Source organism: Giraffa tippelskirchi, chromosome 6 (genome assembly GCF_054371585.1).
Source record: "Giraffa tippelskirchi isolate mGirTip1 chromosome 6, T2T-mGirTip1v1.2.pri, whole genome shotgun sequence".
NCBI classification, from domain to species: Eukaryota; Metazoa; Chordata; class Mammalia; order Artiodactyla; family Giraffidae; genus Giraffa; species Giraffa tippelskirchi.
In genome coordinates this window covers 96,887,806-96,910,300 of record NC_137280.1, presented here as the reverse complement: position 1 = coordinate 96,910,300, position 22,495 = coordinate 96,887,806, and the positions used below count along the sequence as shown (strand labels likewise).

Here is a 22,495-nt window from a genome sequence, read left to right as displayed (position 1 = left end):
GTAGATCCACGGTTTCCAGGGGTGAGGGCTGGGGTGAGGGTCTGGCTATAAAGCAGTATCTGGAGGAGGTTCTTCAGATAGCCGAACCATGTTCTGTCAACTGTACATTTGTTAAAACTTAGAACCCTACACCAAAGAAAGTGCCTACCAAGCCACATAAATTGAAAAAATGAAAAACAAAATAATCTTGTAACCAAAACATACCCCCCAAACACAAAAGTACCATAGAAATCACTGTAGTGCTGGTTACCTGGCCAGAGGAGGGGGTGGGAGGTTGTTCATGTTGGAAAGAGCATGTGGGGGCCCTCATGGGGCTGATGATACCCTGAATCTTGGCCGGGGTGGGGATCACGTGGGTGTTGGTTTCACAGGAAATGAGTAGGTTGATATATGTTGATGTTTTCTGTGTTTTCCATGTGTGTTTGCATTTAAAGAATTAGTATTATTTATACTAATATTATTTGGCAGCCCCGCGGTATCTTAGTTCCCTAACCGGGGATCAAAGCCCATCATCCTCTTCTTTGGAAGTGTGGAGTCTTAACCATTGAACCACCAGGGAAGTCCGTATTTGTGTGTATGCACAAAGCTCACCCTGTTTTTCCTGCATCAACTAACAGGTGACAGGTGTCCTGCCTGGCAGAGAGGAAGCAACACTTTCCTGTTTGGGGAACTGAGAAGATTTGCTGTGAGGCTAGAGAAAGTCACAGAGTCTGGGCCCTGGAGCAAAAGGAACCAAGGCACTGCTTGTTTTTTCTCAGGAGGTCAGCGGGAGCTAAGGAAGGTATTAGACCATTGCCTACCGCCCTAGCCCCGTGTCACGTGCTGAAGGCCTGGTATCCTTTGGGAAATGATCAGCGGGGTGGCCCCAGGGACTCTCCGCCTCCCCCCACCATCCGCTCTCCATCCCGTGACTCAGCCTGGCTTCCCAATTTTGCCAAGCTGGTCACCTCTGTTCTCTCCGCCCAGCTCTGCACGGCCCAGACTTATTTCTGTTTTTCTTCACCTGCCTGGGAGCGGGAAGTTACCCAGACCTCGGGGCCCCGGAGAGCATCCTCTCCCTACGGCCATCCGGTCAGGGGGCGGGGACAGGGGTGGGCAGGGCAGTGCCTGCTGGGCCCCAGTGACCCAAGGGGGCCCCTATCAAACTTCCCATCTGCCAGTCGTTATGAATCAACAGCAAGAAAACCACACTGGTGGCGGCTAGGGTGTGGTGGAGGGAGACGGTTGCGGCTGTGTCCTCAAGTGCAACACGCACCCTCTCTGGGTCTCACCAGCACCTCTGGGGGGTGCTCAGAGGCTGCAGGATTCTGTGTATCTCTGGGGAGAGGGGTGTTTGGAAGCTTTCTAGAAGTTCCTAGAACCTCTCCAAGAGCGTTCTGCTCCCAAACACAGCAAAGTTCTTACCGGATTGGAGGCAGTCAGTGGGGGACCAGCCACAATTCACCCTCTGGTCCCCCTCTACTTCTGGAGACCTGAGGGCTGAGGGGCCTGGGCATGGTGACCTCTTGGCTTTTTTGGGAGCAGCTTCCACTCCCAAGATTCTCACTATGGCCAGGCTCCCTGTCCGGCTTCTCATCCTGCTCCCAAAGGTCGTCTTGTCAGAGTGACCTTCTTTGCCTCCCCCCGCCTCACTTTTCAAGCCACAATTGAGCCCCCCTACATCTCCCATCGCCCTCCCTGGGCTTTATTTTTCTCTCACACACGCTTTATCACCATCTGATAGCCTCGGATATACATATATTTAAGATATTTCTTTATCTGTCAAGGATATCTCACAGGGAGGTAGGGGGGAGTTTGACATTTCAGTCCCTTCTTTGCGTAGACTGCCTGCCGCATAGGAGGCGCCACATACACGTTTGCAGGGACAGTGAATGGCTCTGGCTCTAAAGCTGCCGGCTCTGCATTGAAACCCTGGGGCCCCACGGGTGGGACAGCCTCCCCTGAGAGTCATGCCTGGTTGTGCCTTCCTGTCCCCATCTGTGCAGGGGGCTGGCAAGGAACTTGGGGCACTGTCTGCGTGAAACCCACTTCCCCCAATACACAAACGCGCTTAAAGCAGTATGTGCCCCTGGGCCTTGGATGTTCTTTTAAAAAAATATCAGGATGGGGGACTTCCCTTGGCGGTCCAGTGGTTAAGACTCTAGGCTTCCAATGCAGGGGGCGCAGGTTTGATCCTTGGTGGGGGAACTAAAATTCCACATGTTTCTCAGGATGGCCAAAATGTTATATATTAAAAAAAATAATAAAGATGGTGATAGGTATTCTGAGGATTGCCTCTAATTGGCTCAGAGGAAGGGAAGAGGGGCGTGGGCCAGGGCTGGCGTCAGAGGCCCAGGGAGGACGGAGAACCAGGTCCACCCCTTCTCCAGAATGAGGAAGGAGGCCTAGCGTGCACCCAGGCGGCTGGCCTTTACTCCCCGGCCCGCCCTCCCCCGAGGCGCCCACCTCATCCCTGAGCTCTTCTGCCGTCAACCTGTCGGGCCGGGCCAGGCAGGTCTGGGGATGGGCGGAGAGCCCTGAGCCAGCATCTTTTCTCCTCCTCCACCCCAAAGCCGGCACGCAGGCCAAGAGAAGCTGGGCCGCCCGGTAACCCAGTCCGGGAAGCCAGGGGGTCCCTCAGGGGGCGACCCCCACAACGAGGGAGGCCCTTCCCGCCAGCTGCCAGGAGCCCTCCCCAGAGCGGCCGGGCTGGGGTTCCTCCCGGGGTGGGGGCAGGGGCGGGGGCAATGCCGCCTCGTGCCCGCTGAGGCCCCGCCATGGCCCGCTCACTCACCTGGCGCTGCTGCCCCTGGTGTCTGACCGAGGACGAGAAGTCAGCGGCCCGGATCGACCAGGAAATCAACAAGATCCTCCTGGAGCAGAAGAAGCGCGACCGAGGGGAGCTGAAACTGCTGCTTCTGGGTGAGTCAGAGGCCACCCAGGGTGGGGCAGCCTGGGAGCCCACTTTCAGGATGAGTTGACTGAAGCTCGGTTCCTCCTCCCAGGGAGTGAGCTGTGGGCCCATTCCCCCGGCCCAGCCACCTCCTGGGCATCTGCAGGGGTGGAGGTGGCTCAGTTGGGTGGCCCGACTCCGGCCTAGCTGGCCCAGCCCACCCTGCGGGCTCCCGAGTCGTGAGAAGGGAACGAGCTGCCCAGAGCTCAGACCTCCAGCCTAGCCCTGCGACCATGGAGAGTCCAGGACCCTTCCGTCCCTCCGAGGGCTTGACCTGGGTTTGTGCTGGTGGTTTATCAGGACAAGTCCCGTGGGCAAAGCATGGCCAAGCACCTTTGATGGATTGATTGATTGATGAATCAATTCATTCATTCAAGATGTACTGCATAATTCCTGGAGGTGGGGTATAATATCAGGGGAGATGGAGCATTGTGTGTCCCTGACTTTAGGGACCTCAGCTTCCGGTGACAGAGCCAGACCTTAAGCCCATAAACTAAAAAGTAGATAAAATAATTTCCAGCAGCAAGAACAGGAGGTAAACAAAACCCTGTGAGGGAGTTGGGATGATTCGGGTGTGATGGATTGGACGGCTCTGAAGTTGTGACCTCTGAGACCTCACGTCTTACGGTACACATGTGTCCACTCCCTCAGCCACTTTGCCCTGTGTGGCCCCGCAGGCCTAAGCCCAGGGACTCCAACCTTGGAGGGTCTCCTGGGAATGCCTGAGCCCTGGGCAAAGGCTGGGGAAGGCCCTGAGGTCCCCAAATCCCACCTGCCTGCCCTGGGACAAAGGGCAGGGCTTGGTCATCTGGATAGCCGCCCTGTCTCTTCTCCGGCTCAGTGGGAATGGGCAGCCCTCAGGGGTGGAAAGAGAGGAGAAAGTGGGGCACAGGACCCCAGTGAAGCCGTCTGAGCCTGGAAGGGGTTTTTATTTTGTTTTGGTTTTTTGGCCTTGCCCCACATGGCATGTGGGCTCTTAGTTCCCTGGCCAGGGATCAAACCTATGGTCCCTGCAGTGGAATCTCAGAGTCTTCCTTTGAGTCTTCTTTTGGAAGTCACAAGAAAGTTTTAATTAAGACTTTAATAGCTATCTCTATTCACTTTCTGTAATAGCTAGGCTTTTATGTATGATATAGTATTTACTATTTTTTAATAAATAGGTCTATGTAGGCTATTCTTCTGTGAGCTTTGATTACTGGTATCTTCCAAAGAATTTGTTTCTTTGAAGTTTTCAAGTATACAGGCATATGATTGTTTCTAACATTCCCTTGTCATCCTTTCATGTCTGTAGGATTTGTAGTGATGTCTCTTTTTTCAATCTTTGTCTTCTCTCCCTTTTGGGGAAGCTAGGAGCTCAGTTGGGCTAGGGGTTTGTCAGTGTTAGCGATCCTTCCTTGCACATCTAAGGTTTCTCTAACCGTACCTCAGGACCTCTGCACTTTCCATTCTCCCTGCCAAGGGCTCTCAGCATCCCTGCAAGCCTTTGCCTGGCCAGTGGGTCTCAGCTCAAGTGTCGCTGCCTTAGAGAAGTCTTCCCTGATTTCCCTGGCTTCAAAGTCAGACCCGTCCTTCTTCCTCTGCCCAATTTTTCTTCATAGCACTCACTTCGTGACACTCTCTCTGGTGTTTTCCTGTTTCCTTATTCACTGTCTGTCTCTCCAGTTACACAGCAAGCAACACAGAGGTAGATACCATGTCCATCTTATTCACTCCTGTGTCTCCAGCATTATTTCAGGAGTACAGTGACCTGTTCATGAGGGCATGCCTGATGCATACTTTATACATGAGTGAATGAATGAATGAATCCAATGTCTGGGGTGATTTTCCCCAGAGTTATACTGTATCTTCCTAGAGCTGGGAGAGTCCTTTGCTCCACTGACTACTGGACAGCCAGCCTCAAATCAGGAAGCCACTTCTGCTCATGGGGAGTGGGGGGAGGGGACAAGGGAGGTTGTCCACGTGTCCAAGCACTGATGTGGCCCTGTGGACAGCCTGCTAGACTATGGTTTCAACCACCCCCATCCAAGCCCCAAGGGCTGCCTCCACACTTGCCCTCCTTCTTAAAAACAGGAATTGAATTCAAAAGTTTTTTGTTTTTTTCTGAGAGGTGGTTGATCCTTTTGAGGAAGAAGCCCAAGGGACCAGGGGTCTGTCCCTGGCATGAAGTAGTCACCACATTGAGAAGGAGGAAGAGTCTGAATAAAACAATTAAAGAAGCCATCTCTGGGACTTCCCCGGTGGTCTAGTGGTTAAGACTCCAAGCTTCCATGGCAGGGGGTACAGGTTTGATCCCTTTTTGTGGAACTAAGATCTTGCATGCCGTGCGGTGTGCCTGCCTCCAATAATAATAATAAAGAAGCCAGCTCTGTCTGTACTACGTGAGGTGGGAACCATTCCTATCCCCAGATAAGCCCAGAGAGGTGAAACGACTCGCCCAAAGTCCCAGAGCCAGGACTAGAGCCTAGAATTCCGGTTCCAAAGTCCACGCTCTTGACTGCCCTGTGAATGTGCCTCCACAGAACCCCAGTGACAGATGGGGAAACTGAGGCCCAGGGAGGTGGCAGGATTGGGTCTGGGGTCTGCAGCCGGTTTGGAGGCAGAGCTGGGGATGGAAGCTGGGCTGTGTGGTCTCCAGCTGCCCGGGCCTGACTCCCGGTGCCCCAGGAGCCCCATCTCCTGGGAGTGGATAGTGGGGTGGGGGCTGCGGCTCCCCATGGAAGGAGCCGCCTGGCATCTCATGATGCCTGGGACTTGGTGCAGCTCCTGGCCTCTGCATTTCCACTTCCTCCCCCGTGCTCAGGAGGAAGCGGCTACTTCCTGTCTGGGCTGCGAGGCTGTGCCAGGTGGAGACAGCTCTCCTACATTTTTCTGCGTCATTTGGGGAGCTTCCTGAACCATACCACGAGAGGTTCCTGAATCCTCAGTGGTTCCAGGAGTCACGTCTGCAAAGGTCAAGTGTTTCAGACTTCAGGTTGGGACTCACACATGAGTCATGAAACCCAAGTTGTGAGCGTAAACCAGAATTTTTTTTTTCTTTAATGAAACAGTGCATCCCAACAAAATTAACTGTTGCTTGGTGAGATCTCTGTGCTCCCAGAGGAGCAGCCCAGAGGAAGCTCAAAGAATGCAGTCCCCTGCCGTAGGTCTCACTGCCATTTTGGCAGCACCCAGAGGAGCCAATGAGCTTCCAAGCGTGCGGAGAAAAATCCTATTAACTGATATTTTGATGATGCCTGACTCAGCCTACCGGCCATGTCCTATTTTGTTGGTGAAGGATCCACGAGGGCTTGTTTTTACTCCTCTGCTTCTCCATTAGCTGTGTGACCTTGGGAAAGTCACTGCACCTCTCTGAACCCTCATGTGTCCACTGGGAATGGGAACACAGTGGGAATGTTTGTGAGGATCTACCAAGGTCAGTCAGAGAGGACCTGGGCTCAGGACTTGGCAGATGCTAAGACTTAAATCATTGTCGCTGGGAAGACACTGATGATGACAATGATTCAAGCAGCACTTGAGGAACTTCCCAGAATGATCATGAAAGAGCTCAAGAACTCTGGACTCAAAACTGGGTTTTAGTCCCAATCTGGCCACTCACCAACTGTAGGACCCAACCAATCTGGGACTCAATTTCTCCACCTGAAAAGTGGAGCCAAGGGCCATTCCTCTTGTGAGCTTGGGGGGGCTGGTGCATGGACCCCCCCCACCACACTGGGAGGGCGAGGTTGGGGGGAGTATCTCACAGCCACCACTACCATCTCCAAATCGCAGAAACATCAGAGACCAGCCTATCTCAGACTTCCCAGGTAGTCCAGTGGTTAGGACTCCTCACTTCCATTGCAGGGGGTGCAGGGTCAATCCCTGGTTGAAGAACTAAGGTCCCATATGCCATGTGATGTGGTCAAATAAATAAATAAATAGAGATGTTAAATAACAGAGACCAGCCCATCTCCTGAGGTTTCCCAGTGGGAGGCAAGGTTGTGGGTTTATCTCACCAACTGCGATAGTCAGATGACCCACTGCAAGAATATTTAGTGAGTTTGATGTATCTCTGTCCTGAAACCCAAGGAATTTCAGAATCTGAGACAGGTGGCTCCATACTGAAGGGGTGGTGTCTGTTTGTTGTTAATTTGTTTATAGTAAACATTTAATTTATTTAATTGTTGGCAATGCTGCATGGCATGCGGCATCTTAGTTCTTCATCCAGGGATCGAACCCATGCCTCCTGCATTGGAAGCATGGAATCTTAACCACTGGACCACCAGGGAAGTCCTGGAAATTTTTTATTTTGGAATCACTCTCAATGGACAAAAATGTGGCAAAGACTGCATAGAGAATTCCCGACTTCTGAACAATTTCCTCTATGATGACTTCTTACATAAGTGCCGTGGGCTGTCATAGCTGAGATATTAACGTGGGAACTGTACCCTTATGTTCCTGTACACTCAACTCTAAAGTTTAGATTTCACTGGTTTTTACACAAAGGCCCTTTTCCTGTTTCAGCCTCCAATGCAGTATCTCAACTGGCATTTGAGAGGTTTTCCCCCCACTTTCTTAACTTTACATTTTGAAATACTTTCAGAGTTCTAGAAAAGTTGTACTGGATTCTTCCAAAAATGTTAATATTTTATCTCATGCCCTTTATTCCCTCCCCATACACACACATATATACACTATATATATGTGTGTGTATATATTTGTAATTTACATAATGTATATCTATAGCTTACTTGCTATATATTTAAAAATGCAATTGCATTTAAAAATATTTATTTATTTGGCTGCTCTGGGTCTTAGTTGCAGCATGCAGAATCTTTAGTTGCAGCGTCAGATCATTTAGTTTTGGCATGTGGGATCTAGTTCCCTGACCAAGGATTGAACCCAGGACCCCTGCATTGTGAGTGCAGAGTCTTAGCCACTGGACCACCAGAGAAGTCCCACTTTGCTATACATTTATATATTTGGTACAGATATATTCATTGTTTTTTGATCCATTTGTGAGTACAGTTGCAGCCCTGATCTTTTTTTAAATTTTATTTATTTTTAATTGGAGGATAATTATTTTTTACCTTTTTATCCCCCAAATACTTCCATGGGTTTGGGTCCCACTAAAAGCAAAGACCCCCAGGATGGTGGTGAGCAGCTGATGCATGTGATACAGTCTTGTCTCCGTCATGTCCCACCAGTGTTGCCAGTTTCCCTATGAATGTCCTTTAGGGTAACAGCAAAGTGACTCTTTCTCCTGGATCTCAAGTGCAGTGGTGTCACCAGCCCACCCCTCACTCCCCTCAGATGTGTTGGGGGTGGGGAGGGACTGGAGCCCCCCCACGGGTGATACAAGCGGGCACTCCCTCTTCCACCACTTCCCGCACTCCCTGCCTCCTCCCCACTATGTTCCCACTGCTCCCGGTTCCTCTTTCTGGCTCCAACCAGGCCACCCCTTCCCTTTCTGTGGCGGGTCTCAGTTCCTCCTGCAAGAGTGCCCCCCGCCCTTGGAGGGACCCCATGCCAGGGTCCCCCAGGGGCTGACAGGGTGATGGAGGTGTTGGAGGAAGCCTCCTGGCCATGATCCTCTCACCTGGCTGTCAAGCCCATTTCACAGGTGAGAAAACAGAGGCTCTGAGAGGGAGATATCAGGGCTCAGACAACAGTGAGCTAGGCCTTCCTCTTTGAGCTCCTGGCCCTGGGCTCTGGAAGGTTCTAGTGTTAATACCACAGACCCATACCTGGCTTTTGGGCCATGCAACCCTGCACTCAGAAGGGCCCTGAGGGTTCATCCTGCACTTGGCCCTGAAAATGCTGTAGATGAGCCTGCAAGGACCCTCATCCCACTCTGTTCCACTGTGAGGTTGTGTGGATTCCGTCTCCCAAGTATCTCATGTGAATGTCCCCTTCTCTCTCGCTCCACTTGGCCACCTGGGTCAGCCTGAACCATCTGGCTGGTGGAAAGTCCTCCCTGCAGTAACCAGAGGACACCTATGAGCACCTGAGTCAGGCCCCGTCCCTCCTCTGCCCACAGACTTCCAGGCTCCCACCTCCCTGAGGGTAAAAGCCCAAGTTCTCCTGTAGCCCACAAGCCTCTGCATGCCCAGCCCCATCCCCTCCCTGTCCTCCCCTCCTCCGTCCCCCTTGTTCACTCTGCTCCAGCCACAGGGGTCTCCCAGCTGTTTGTCAAACACAGTCCTGCGCATGCTGTGTCCGCTGCCTGGTGCTCCCTTTCCCCACACCTTGACATGGGAGCAACCTTCTCGGCCTTCAGCTCTCAACCCCAATGTCATCTCCACTGAGAAGTGTTCCATGCACTTAGCTGTAGTAGTCACTTAATCACTCTATTTATCCTATTGTATTTCGTTCATAAAACTTTCTCTACCTGAAAAAATTATAGCAAATAATGATAACAGTAATTATAATTATGGTAAAGACTACTACTGCTAATAGTAGTGAACACGAGTGTAACTCTTACTATGTCAAAGCTCATTCTAAGCCAGGGGTCCACAGACTTCTTCTGTAAAGGGCCAGATAGAAAATTGTTTTGGGCTTCCCAGGTGGTTCAGTGGTAAAGAATCTTCCTGCCATGCGGGAGACTTAGGTTCAATCCCTGGGTCGGAAGGATCCCCTGGAGAAGGAAATGACAACCGACTCCAGTATTCTTGCCAGGAGAATCCCATGGACAGAGGAGCCTGGTGGGCCACAGTCCATGGGGTCTCTAAAGAGTCAGACAAGACTTAGCAACTAAACAGCATGGCACAGTAAATCTTTTGAGCTTTGCAAGCTGGAGGGTCTCTGACTACTCAACTGTGCTGCTGTCCCAAGAAACCGGCCCTAGATAATTTATATACAACCAGGTGTGGCCATGTGCCAATTAAAACTTTATTTGCTGTGCCGTGCTTAGTCATGTCCAACTTTTTGCGACCCCATGGACCGTAACCCGCCGGGCTTCTCTGTCCATGGGGATTCTCCAGGCAAGAATACTGGAGTGGGTTGCCATGCCCTTCTCCAGGGGAATCTTCCTGATCCAGGGATCAAACCCAGGTCTCCCACATTGCAGGAGGATTCTTTACCATTTGAGCCACCAGGAAAGCTCATGAATACTGGAATGGATAGCCTATCCCTTCTCCAGGAGATCTTCCCTACCCAGATGTCAAACCGGGGTTTCCTGCATTTCAGGTGGATTCTTTACCAGCTGAGCTACCAGGGAAGCCCAGAACTTTATTTACTGACCCTGAAAGCTGAATTTCATGTAATTTTCAGGTGTCATCAAACAGCATCTAGATTCCTCTCAGCCATTTAAGAAATGCAAAAACTAACAATTTAAAAAGTGAAAAAATTGTAATCGTGAAAAGAATTAGAAATGTAAAAACCATGCACACTGTAAAAATTTGCTGGCCATGCAAAAACAGGTGGCTGTCAGGAATTCCCCGGAGGTCCAGTGGTTAGGACTCCACACTTTTACTGCCGAGGGCCTGGTTTGATCCTTGGTTGGGGAACTGAGATCCCACAAGCCGTGTGGCTCAGCCAAAAACAAAAACAAAATACGAACAAAACAAAAAACAGGGACTTCCCCGGGTAGTCTAGTGGGTAAGACATCAAGCCCCCAATGCAGAGGACCTGGGTTCGACTCCTGGTTGGGGAATTAGATCCCCCATGCTGCCAAGAAGACCCAGCGCAGCCAAATAAATAATAATAATAAAACAGAAAATCAAATCAAACAAACAAAAACGAAACCAAAACAGGTGCCGACAAGCTTTGCCCGAGGGCCAGTGGTTTGCCAACCCTCCAGGACTACGTTTCCATGAACCAGTTTAACCTTCACATCTACCCAGCAAACCACGTTTTACAAGTGGAGACACAAAGGCTCAGAGCCATGAAGGCGCTCGCTCAGGGTCATGGAGCTGGGATTTGAGCCCCGTTGCCCAGGGGTGGCCAGTGCCACGTGGCGGGAGCCCCCCAAGGGCTGAGCTGACCATGGTGGCCGTCTCTCCAGGTCCGGGGGAGAGTGGAAAGAGCACGTTTATCAAGCAGATGCGAATCATCCACGGGGCAGGCTACTCGGAGGAGGACCGCAAGAACTTCCGGCCCCTAGTCTACCAGAACATCTTCGTATCCATGAGGACCATGATCGAGGCTATGGAACGGCTACAGATCCCCTTCAGCTGGCCCGAGAGCAAGGTGAGCCCCGTGGGGAGGGAGCTCCATAGGGCTTCCAGGTGGAACCGCATCCCCTCAGATCACCTAACTTCTTAAGAACTGCCCCCTCCAAGGTTTCCTGGGATCCTGGTGTGCATGTCAGGCAGCTTAGCACCAGCTGATGGCTCAGTAGGTAAAGAATCTGCCTGCAATGTGGGAGACCCGCGTTCGATCCCTCTGTCAGGAAGATTCCCCCGGAGAAGGGCATGGCAACCCACTCCAGTATTCTTGCCTGGGAAATCCCACAGACAGGGGAGCCTGGTGAGCTACAGTCCATGGGGTCGCAAAGAGCTGGACAGGGCTGAGAGACTAAACAGTTTCACTTTCAGCACCAGCATGTGCCCCCACCTCAAGGGTTCCCCTGTGGACCCCTAGGGCTCAGTCATCCCTCCCTTGGACCTTATGATACCTGGTAGGAGTCCTGAGTGGGCATGTGTTTTGTTCTAGAAGTATTATTATGGTGGACTGGTTCCTGAGCCCTGCCCCACCCTGCTGAGGGCACAGTGCTATGCAGACCATGTGTCACATCACCCTTCTTTTTATATTTCTTTATTTTATTTTATTTTTGGCTGCACCAGACCACATGTGGGATCTTAGTTCCCTGACCAGGGATCAAGCTTGCACCTCCTGCATTGGAAGCAGGGAGTCTTAACCACTGGAGCACCAGGGACGTCTCCACCCTTCTTTTTAAATATTTTATTGTATGAAGAACATTCAACATGAAATTTACTCTCTTAGCAAATTTTAAGTGCACAATACAGTATCAGTAATTGCAGATACAATGTCATAAAGAAAGAATTCTAGAAGGTATTCCCCTTGCCTAAGAGAAACTCTATTCATATCAACCCCCAACCCATCCCCTCAGCCCATTCTATTCCCTGTGTCCTTGCACTTGCTGCTTCCAGATTCTTTGTGTAAGTAGAATCATGCAGGATCTGTCCTGTGACTGGCTTATCTCACTTAACATGATGTCCTCAAGGTTTATCCACATTGTCCCCTGTTGCAGAATTTAGGGCTGCATAGTAGTCTCTGTATCTACATCCTTATTCATTCATCCATTGATGGACATTTAGGTTCTTTCCACATCTTGGCTACTGTAAATAATGCTGCAATGAACCTGAAAGTGCAGATATCTTTTCAAGATCCTGATTTCATACCCAGGAGTGGAAATGCTGGATCATATGGTAGCTCTATTTTTAAAAAACAAATTATTTGCTTATTTATTTTTTTTGGCTACTTCAGGCAGCTTGTGAGATCTTAGTTCCCTGATCAGAAACTGAATCTGGACCCTTGGCAGTAAAAGTGTGGAATACTAACCACTGGGCTGCCAGGGAATTCCTGGTGGCTCTATTTTTAATTTGGGGGGAACCTCCAAACTGTTTTCCACAGTGGCTGTACCAGTTTACATTCCCCCCAGCAGTGTATAGGGGTCCTGACCCCTAAGACCTCAGAGTTGGTTCACTATGAGTCTTCTCTCCTTAGTTTGTAGACGGCTGTCCTCTCTCTGTATCCTGACATGGTCATCCTTCTGTTGTGTTTGTGTCCCAATCTCTTCTGATAAGGGCACTAATCACTCTGGACTAGGGCCACCTTCATGACCTCATGGTAGCTTAATTACCTCTATAAAAAGATAATTCAAACATAAACAAGAGTGCCTGCTTCTGGTGCAAAGAAAAGCGGACAGATGGAGCAGAGGGTGCTGCCCCGTGCAGGGTCACCCGAACTGGCGCTCCTTGCCCGCGCGCCCCTGCTGCCCCTGCAGCCTGCAGACACCTGCGCCAAGGGGGCAGAGAAGTCAGGAGGGCAGCCCCGCCCCCCACCCGCCCTGTCCTGCTGCTCTGAGCACCCCCCGACCGTCCCTTCCCAGCACCACGCCAACGTGATCATGAGCCAGGACCCCTACAAGGTGACCAAATTCGAGAAGCGCCACGCCGTGGCCATGCAGTGGCTGTGGGAGGACGCCGGCATCCACGCCTGCTATGAGCGCCGGCGAGAGTTCCACCTGCTTGACTCGGCTGTGTAGTGAGTCTGGGGTCTGCGGGCCGGGTAAGGGACCGGGGTCTGGGGTGGGAGGTGTGCCTGGACACAATCCGAGGAGACCCATTCCCAGGGATCCTAGCAGGCAGAGGGGCCCCAAGGCTGGCCGGCTTCCACTGTGGGGGTGCTGTGGGAGGTCTTGACTCTCGGGGGAGGGTGTTTCTGGGGTGACGTTCTCTGCAGGTGACCCAGTTCCTGGGGTGCACTGCTACCGGGGTGACACAGCTCCTGGGGTGATGCTGCTTCTAGGGTGACAGCTCCTGGAGTGACATAGCTCTTGGGGTGATGTTTCTGCGGTGACACAGCTCCTGGGGTGATGCTGTTTCTGGGATGTTGTAGCTCTTGGGGTGATGTTTCTGGGGTGACACAGCTCCTGGGATGACACCGTTTTTGGAGTGATGGCACCTCAAAGGTGACTATTCTAGGATGACATTGCCCTGGGGTGACACCGTTTCTGGGGTGATGCTGTCCTGCGCTCAACGCTTGGCACCTAGTTCTCAAGGGTATCACTGCTCTTGAGGCAGTGACACACCTGGGGTGACACCCTCCCCAGAGAGACACACTGCCCTGAGGGTGAAGCTGCTTCTCCCTGAGGCTCCTGTGGCCTCAGGTTGTGCTCCTTGGCCACCTGGGACCCACAGAAATGTTGGCCCTTCTCTGGGGTCTCTCCTCCCCCAGCAGGGTCCTCCTGGGGCCCTGGGTTGGGGGAAATCTGAGAAGCAAAGGGAGGTTGCAAGGCCAGCACTCAGGGCTTCCGGCTCCACAGCTACCTGTCGAATCTGGACCGTATCACGGAAGAGGGCTACATACCTACCGCACAAGATGTGCTCCGAAGCCGCATGCCCACCACCGGGATCAACGAGTACTGCTTCTCCGTGCAGAAAACCAACCTGCGGTGAGCACAGAGCTTGGAGGCTCTTGTAGGAGGGGCAAAGGAGCTGCAGCGCTGAGGGCTGAGTAGGAATTGTCTGTCCCAGCCCACAAAGGGCCTGTCAGGCCGGAGGAGGCAAAGCTGGGCATAGACATCTCCATCCCCCCATGAAGTCAGGACTGGGACCTGGAAGGGCCCACACATAGCCCCCAGAGTTCTGGGAGGGGAAGTCTTTCTGGAGGAGGAGGCATTGGTCTTAGGGCATTGAAGAATGATTAGGAGTTCACTAGAGCTATGGGGTGATGGGAAGGAGCAGAGACTGTGCGGTCAGGGCTAGACCAGAGGGATTGATTTGGGGCTGGGGAAGCTCAGAGGGTGATCCCTCTAGTGATCAATGAGGGGTTCAGGCTGGGGGTCAGGAGACCCAGGAGGAGGCAGGAGCCATGGTTCAGGCAGACAGGGTTGGGAAGTGTCTGGCCATGAGGATGGAAATGAGGTAATGGTGCAAGAAATGTTTCTGATGTAGAATGGGTGAGTGTGGGAATTAGAGCAGGCAGTCAAAAATGACTCGCTGTGAGTTTCCCATCAAGGTGATGGTGCAGATGGTAAAAGCCACTGTGATGGTGGTAGAGTGGGAGGTGTTAGAAAAGCCGATGGAGTTATTTGGGGCAGATTGGGTCTGAGGAGTCTGGGCCATCTGGGAGATGGCTGGGCCCAAACAGGCCTGAGCTGGAAGACAGAGAGGTGTGGGGGTCCAGTGCAGCCAAGAATGGTCCATGCAGAGCCATGGCCAGTGTCAAAGACCAAGAAAAGGTCAGAGAGACAAGCAACTTCTGGGATTGGCCTTTAGAGAATCTTCAATGAGCTTAGCAAGATGGTGGCAGAGAGCTGTGTAGGTGTGCCTGAGAGCCTCCAGTGTTCAACCCACTTGTGTTGATCTTGTTTCCTCGAATGGCCCTCCCTCCTGGCTCCATGCTTTTGAAACAAGAAGGTTCATAATTTACTGTTTGCATTTGGGTCTCCTCCACTAGATGGAGAGCCCCTTGAAGTTACAGCTTGAGGCTGATTCTACTGCTTCTCTGATTGATATATTATGTGATATTGACAGAGTGTGTGTGCTCAGTCGCTTCAGTCGTGTCCAGCTCTTTGCGACTCCCTCAACCGTAGCCTGCCAGGCTCCTCTGTCCATGGGATTTTTCTGACAAGAATACAGGAGTGCGTCGCCATGCCCTCCTCTAGGTGATCTTTCCAATCCAGGGATTCAATCCACGTCTCCTTTGTCTCCTGCCTTGCAGGTGTATTCTTGACTATTGAGCCATCGGGAAAGCCATTGCTTCTCTAGTGATAATCAACTGAATGTCAGAGTGGAAGTTTGTAAATACGAGTGTATGGTTGGAAAGATAGAAGAATGGATGGGTGGATGGATAGATGAGTGGATGGGTAGATAAATGGGTGGATAGATGGATGGAAGGATGGATGGATGAAGGGATGAGTGAATGGTTGAGTGGATGAGTGGATTGTTGAGTGGATGAATGGATAGATGGATAGGTAGGTGGCTAGATGGATCAATGGGTGGCTGTATGAATGGATAGATGGATAGATAGATGGATGAATGGTTGGGTGAATATGTGGACAGATGGGTGACTAGATGGGTGGGTGGAAAGATGGATAAACGAGTGGGTGGGTGGACGGACGAACAGGTGGATGGGTGAGTTGGTGAAAGTTTAGGAGTAGAAGTAGTGGTTGGGGGAGTTCAGAGGAAAGACTGGGTGGAGGAGGGGAATTTTCAGAATGGGAAACTTGAGTCCATTCTCAAGGCAAAGGTGAGGGCTCAGAGGAAAGGGAGACTCTGAGCTGGGAGGCTGGAGAGTAAGCAAACCCCACAGCTGTCTCAGCCTCTGGAGCCCCACTCTAAGTTGCTGCCTCCCCCATCTGACTCTGGACACAGGATCTGAGGGAATCTGGGGATCACCAGAAAGGCCGGTTTTGGGACTCAGGAGCCTCAGGCACCAGCCTGGATTTTCCTCCCGTACATTGGGGCAAGTCTCTTCTTGCTCTGAGGCTTCTGGCATTTCCTGCCTGCTGCCTGAGTAATGGTCGCATCCCTGGGGAAATGACGCAGGGTTTGTTATCAGCAACCCACATTTCTTAGAAGAGACAACAGGAAGGCGGGATGGCTCAGGTCTTTGTTGTGGTGTGTCTGGGGGTGGAGGCGAACACTCGTCCTGGGACGCAAACAGAAGGGATGGCTCTTGCCCATCTGTGTGGCTGCTGGACGCTCCCATGGTCACCCAGAACACAGCCAATGGAAAACTGAGTTCTGGAGACATTTTGCAACTTCCCCTGGGTCATCAGTCAAAACAGGGCAGGCTGAGGATGTGTCCAACCAGCTGTCCTCTAGTGTGGGGTGGAAGGCAGCCCAGTGCAACAGAAGTTCGGGATAGTCTCCTCTCCTCTCTGTACTTCAGTGTTCTCATCTGTAAAATGGGTATAATAGTGATGCCTACCCCATGGGGTGAAAGGCAGTCACACACAGGTGGCTAGCATCTATTCTTGCTGCTATTAATGTTGATTGTGGCATGTCCCGGCCATGACTGGGGTCTGGGGTGCCATGTCTCAGGGTCCCTGATTGGGTCTGAGCTCTGACAGGAGGTGGTTTTCCCGCAGGATCGTGGACGTCGGGGGCCAGAAGTCAGAACGCAAGAAGTGGATCCACTGCTTCGAGAACGTGATTGCCCTCATCTACCTGGCCTCACTGAGTGAATACGACCAGTGTTTGGAGGAAAACAACCAAGAGGTGAGGTGCCACTTGGGGTGTGGGGGTCCCGTCTCCCCTACTCTTCTTACTCACTCCTTGGCCCAGGGACCCTCAACTGAGCAGGAAGCCCTACTGCCACTCTTGAGGGAGTCTTTGTGTGTCTGGCGTGGCTTTGAGCTTCACCGTCCACTCTTTTGTGGCCAGACCAGTGAACGCCAACACACAGATCCATAAGTATTTGTGAGACAAGGACCCTGGGGACACACACACACACACACACACACACACACACACACACAGAGTTAGATACTCAAGCTTCAAGGCACACCACCCTGTTCCCACACCCTGAAGCACAGTGTGTGCTGTCCTGGGAGTATGGGTCATGCTGTGGGAATGGGGCTCTGTCCTGTTTTTTTTCAGGATTCTTCTTTTCATGAATTCTTCTCCTAATTCAGCTTCCCTGGTGGCTCAGCGGTAAAGAATCCACCTGCAATGGGAGAGATGCAGGAGATGCGGGTTGAATTCCTGGTTCGGGAAGATCCCCTGGAGGAGGAAATGGCAACCCACTCCAGTATCCTTGCCTGGGAGATCCCATGGACAGAAGAGCCTGGCGGGCTACAGTCCATGGGGTCACAAAGAGTCAGACACGACCAAAGCGGCTGAGCACGGTGAAGGTTGGGCACATTATTGTCTCTGACATGTGCACTCTTCAGGGTTAAAGTTTCACATAGACAGTTTCAGGATCCAAGGGTCAGGTGTTACAGTTTGTACTTTCGGGCTGGGTCAGATAGAATCAAACTGAGTCAGATAGAATCAATTTGAGGTCATTCTGACACAGATCTAGCTTGAATCCAGCCACACACGATGTCCCACTTTGCTTGGGCTGCTGTGATGAAGTCCCACAAACTGGGAGGTAGGGCTGGTTGTGGGGAGTGGGTGGTGGAGCTGAAACAACAGAAATTTATTGTTTCATGGTCCTGGAGGCCAGAAATCCGAGGTCAAGGTGTCAGTGGGGCTGTTTCCTTCCTATGAAAGAGAATCTGTTTCGGGCTCCCCCAACTTCTGGTCTGCTGACAATCTTTGGGGTCCCTTGACTGGAGAAGACACCACCCCATTTCTGCCTCCATCTTCACATGGCCATCTCCCTCTGTCCTATTTTAAAAAATAATTTTAAAACATTTTTGGCCATGCTGTGTGGCATGTGAGATCTTAGTTCCCCAACCAGGGATGGAACCCTTGCCCCCTGCATTGTAAACACAGAGTCTTAACCACTGGGCCACCAAGGAAGTCCTTTAATTTCCCCTTTTTATAAGGACATTGGAGTCAGAGCCCACCCTATGCCAGTGTGACCGATTCTTAACTAATAACATCTTCAAAGACCCTATTTCCGAATCAGGTCTCATTCTGAAGTTCCAGGTGGACATGAATTTGGGGGTGGGGTACACTAGCCCAACCAGTACAGGCACAAAACAATCTTGGGCATACACAAGCAGCCGGCCCCATTGCCCTGAGTCCCAGCCCAGCGGGAACTGGGGAACCTCAAGCTGCTGGATGGTGGGCTGCCAGCCCCATCTCCTCCTGCGGGGAGGGCTCCTGTTCAGGCCGAGCATCCATCTGGATCCATGACCAGCCTGTGCCTCCCAACCCAGAACCGAATGAAGGAGAGTCTGGCCTTGTTTGGGACCATCCTGGAACTGCCCTGGTTCAAAAGCACTTCCGTCATCCTCTTCCTCAACAAAACCGACATCCTGGAGGAGAAGATCCCCACCTCCCACCTGGCTACCTACTTCCCCAGTTTCCGGGGTGAGTGGTTCTAGAACTTTCTATACCCTTCACTTCCCAAAAGCAGCTCCCAAGAGAGACGCTGGTTCAGGCCACACCTCAGCCTGGAGTCACTGGGGTTCCAAGTGCAGTTAGACAGACCTGAGTTCCATACCCATCTCTGATCTCTGCCGGAGATCTCTCAGTCTCAGCTTCCCCCTCTGTCGAATGGGGAAAAGGTAACAGAAGCCTTAATACTGGGTGCTGAAAACGGCAGAAATTTCTCCCTCATAGTTTAGGAGGCCAGAAGTATGAAGTCAAGATGCCAGCAGTGTTGGTTCCTTCTAGAGACTCTGGGGAGAGTCTGTCCCAGGCCTCCCTCCTAATTTCTGACGGTCACCTGTAATCCTTAGCATTCCTTGACTTGTAGTTGCATGTCTCCAATCTCTACCTCTGTTACCACATGACTCTCTTTCTGTCTCTGGTTGTCTCTTCTTTCTTTCTTCGTTTTTGGCTGTGCTGGGTCTTTGTTGCTGCATGTGGGCTTTCTCTAGTCGTGGGGAGTGGGGGCTATTCTTCGTTGTGGTGCACAGGCTTCTTATTGTGGTGGCTCCTCTTGTTGTGGAGCACAGGCTATAGGTGCATGGGCTTCAGTAGTTGTGGCTTATGGGCCCTAGAGCTCAGGCTTAGATGCCCTGCGGCACGTGGAATCTTCCCAGATCAGAGATCGAACCCATGTCCCCCTGCACTGGCAGGTGGATTCTTATCCACTGTGTCACCAAGGAAGTCCCCTTTTCTTCTCTTACAAGGACACCAGTCATTGGGTTTAGGACCTGACCTAACCTAGTGTGATCTCATTTCAGCTTAACCAATTACACGTGCAAAACCCGCTATTTGTAAATAAGGTCATATTCTGAGATTCTGAGTGGACATGGATTTGGTGTATTCACCAAATTGTGAGTTTTGTGTATTCATCCTAATACACAATCAACCACAGTAACTGAAACCCTTAGCATGAGCTTGGTGTGTAAATTTTGATGATGTCACCACAGGTGTGACCGCTGGCCTGTCAGAGCCCGTGTGGCCAGTCTCACCCAATCTTACCCACAAGACTTGAGGTCTGAGTGATAGATGTCAGCTTGTTCCAGGAAGGTGGCCTGGACACCTCACTCTCTTCCCAGAGCATCCCCTGGGCAGTTCTGGAAGTGGGACCATGGCTTGGAGAGTTTGGAAACAGGGATAAAGTAGATAGTTTTGAGGATAGTTTGTTTTCCTTCATGTCGCAGGGAACCCCCATAACTCATCCTTTTCTCCCAGCCACTGAGGCTGGAGCACCCTTTGCTAACTTCTGACTCACGGTCTTTTCTCCTCTCTACTAAATAATATTCATGACAATAATAATAAGCCAATAACAGCTAATACATCTAACACTGATGGAAGCACCCTCGTGTACTGACTTGTTAAAAATGCTCATTAAAAAATCCCTGTTCAGTAGCACTCATGTTTCTCACCACTATAGAGATGGGGAAACTGAAGCACAGAGAGGTATAGTCATTTGCCAAAAGTCACACAGCTAGTGACTGGCAGAGGCAGGATTCCCACTCAAGTTTCCTGGATCCAAAGCTGGCAGATCGTAACCACTATGGGAACCTGCCTTTCTGACAGAATGATGATAGTACAGACTCCTGAAAGCTTCTCTGATTGAACACAGAGCCCTGGACATGATTGTGTTGAGTCCTCACAACACTTCAGGGAAGCCTAGGACTGTTATGATCCCTGTTTTAAACAAATGAGGAAACAGACTCTCAGAGGTTAGATAGATTAACAGATAAGGTAACCCAATTTGTAAGTAGTGGAGGTGGGTCTTGGGGGGTTCCAGAAGCCCTTGACTCACTATATATATATATCTCTCTCATATATGTGGGTTTGCGTGTGTGTATGTATATATGTATACATATGTATGCATGTATACATATGTATGTATATATGTATACACACATGCACACACATACATATATGAATGAGAGATGGGGGCGTGGAAATCCCATGTGTGCCTCACCAGGGGAGCCATCCCTCCCCTTCTCTTTCATCTCCCCAGGATGTCTTTCTCTGGACCTCCAGGCTCCAAGCCCAGCCAAGAGAGGGTCTTGTAACACGGTTCTGTGCAGTCTCAGAGACCAGCCTCATTGGTCCATTCCAGGCCATGTGACTCACATGAGCCTACCCCTGAGGCTCCTACTGGCTGGGCCTCAGTCATGTGAATGACTAGAAACACAAAAGATGGTGGCGGCTGGCAGGCACCCTGCCGGATGGTTCCTGCAGCCCCGATTTGTCCAGAGTCTACCTTGGTCCCAGGAGGGAGGGGCTCTCACTTGCCACACAAGCCGCATGCTCTGACTGCCCACCTCTATCCCCAGGCCCCAAACAGGACGCGGAGGCAGCCAAGAAGTTCATTCTGGACATGTACACCCGCATGTACGCCGGCTGCGTGGACGGTGCCGACGGGGGAAGGAAGGGCCCGCGCTCCCGCCGCCTCTTCAGCCACTACACGTGCGCCACGGACACACAGAACATCCGCAAGGTTTTCAAGGACGTACGGGACTCGGTCCTGGCCCGCTACCTGGACGAGATCAACCTGCTCTGACCCAGGCCCGCCGCTCCGAACTCGGACCCACGAGGGGCCGGTGGAACCTGCGAGCGGTGGGCGGGGGGCGGGCCGGCGCTTAGCTAGCCCAGATGCCCCATGTCGCTCCAGCTCCAGACCCAGGTGGAGGAAGGACCACGAGTGAGCCAGCGTGGAAGGCCGGTCGCTACCCTCTTCCTTCTCCGCCCCTCGTCAGGACAGCCTCAGGATCTCCCTTCCCTCGACTCAGTTTACTTCCTCGGAGAAAAAACACAATAGCCGTTTAGGAGGCCAAGGTGCAGGAAAGGGTAAAAAGATCAAGGGATCCAGGACTTGGGTGGGTGGGGCTCTCTCAGGACCCCCACCTATAGGTATGTCCTCTCCTAGGCAGAGACCCTTTGGGGCTTCTGTGCCAGCCCCGGGATGGAGGAAGTGGTCCTTCATGCCGGGGACGCGGGATCTGGCGCCCCCTAGCGGACAGGAGCCGACATCCTAGCCTGAGGTCTGGGGAGCTCAGGGACTTCCGTTTTCATAGGAGAAAGAGACGCCCTTTCAGAGCCTCTTGGCTCAAAGTGTGTCTTGCCCGGGTTTGCAGATGAAGGAAACCGGGATCTACAGGCATCCGCCTTCCTTCCCAGGCTGGAGGCCGGGAGCACTGCATTTTACAACCCTCTGTATTTATTCCCTCACCTCCTGCATGGCTCCTTGCAGGGTGGACATTAAAGAAATGACATTCTGGAGACCTTTGGTTTCTTAGGGGCGTCCTGTGTAACACCCCACCCCCCAGCCCTAGCCCCCGCTGTCCTGTCGCAAGTCTCCTGTCCCGGACAGGGTAACAACATGGCAAAGGAAGGAAAAAGTTTTACTTGTCCATCTGCTGTGCAGGTTACAGAACACAGAGCTGTGCGGGACTGTGTGCACTTTAAGCCAGAAGTGGAGTCCAGCCTCTGTCTCTGAACATGGGGTCGTATTAGCTGGCCCTTTGTTGTTACTCAGCCAAAATTCCAGCAGCAGCCACCAACCATCTCTGATGGAGACAATGATGACTCTACTCACCATATCCTGGTCTCAGGGCAGCCCCATGTGGCACAAATCCCATCGCCCCCATTTTACAGATGAGGAAACTGAAGCACATAATTTTACTAAGGCCACACACCTGACGATGGCTGAGCCAAGACTCTATTATTCATTCAGCAGTTTTTTGGTTTCTTTTAAAAAATTTTTTCCTGCATCGTGCAGTGTGGGTGATCTTAGGTCCCCAACCAGGGATTGAACCCGTGCCCCCTGCAGTGGATGCCCGAAATCTTAACCAATGGACCACCAGGGAAG

At 51.7% G+C, this 22,495-nt stretch overlaps 1 protein-coding gene across 1 annotated transcript; it reads left to right on the top strand.

The window, feature by feature from the left end:
- Nucleotides 1-2,367: 2,367 nt before the first annotated feature.
- GNA15 (G protein subunit alpha 15) lies at nt 2,368-21,906 on the top strand. The gene is made up of 7 exons (XM_081499854.1): nt 2,368-2,901; nt 10,914-11,098; nt 12,984-13,138; nt 13,920-14,048; nt 16,692-16,821; nt 18,432-18,585; nt 20,961-21,906. The coding sequence occupies exons 1-7, from the start codon at nt 2,757-2,759 to the stop codon at nt 21,185-21,187; spliced, it is 1,125 nt and encodes a 374-aa protein (XP_081355980.1). The 5' UTR covers nt 2,368-2,756; the 3' UTR covers nt 21,188-21,906.
- The last annotated feature ends 589 nt before the right edge of the window (nt 21,907-22,495 follow it).

Excerpts from the sequence above, each read along its gene's own strand:
- GNA15 (XM_081499854.1), top strand. The coding sequence starts at position 2,757 with ATGGCCCGCTCACTCACCTGGCGCTGCTGCCCCTGGTGTCTGACCGAG. Across the intron at positions 14,049-16,691 it reads GTGCAGAAAACCAACCTGCG|GATCGTGGACGTCGGGGGCC; the intron begins GTGAGCACAGAG and ends GTTTTCCCGCAG. Across the intron at positions 18,586-20,960 it reads CTACTTCCCCAGTTTCCGGG|GCCCCAAACAGGACGCGGAG; the intron begins GTGAGTGGTTCT and ends CTCTATCCCCAG.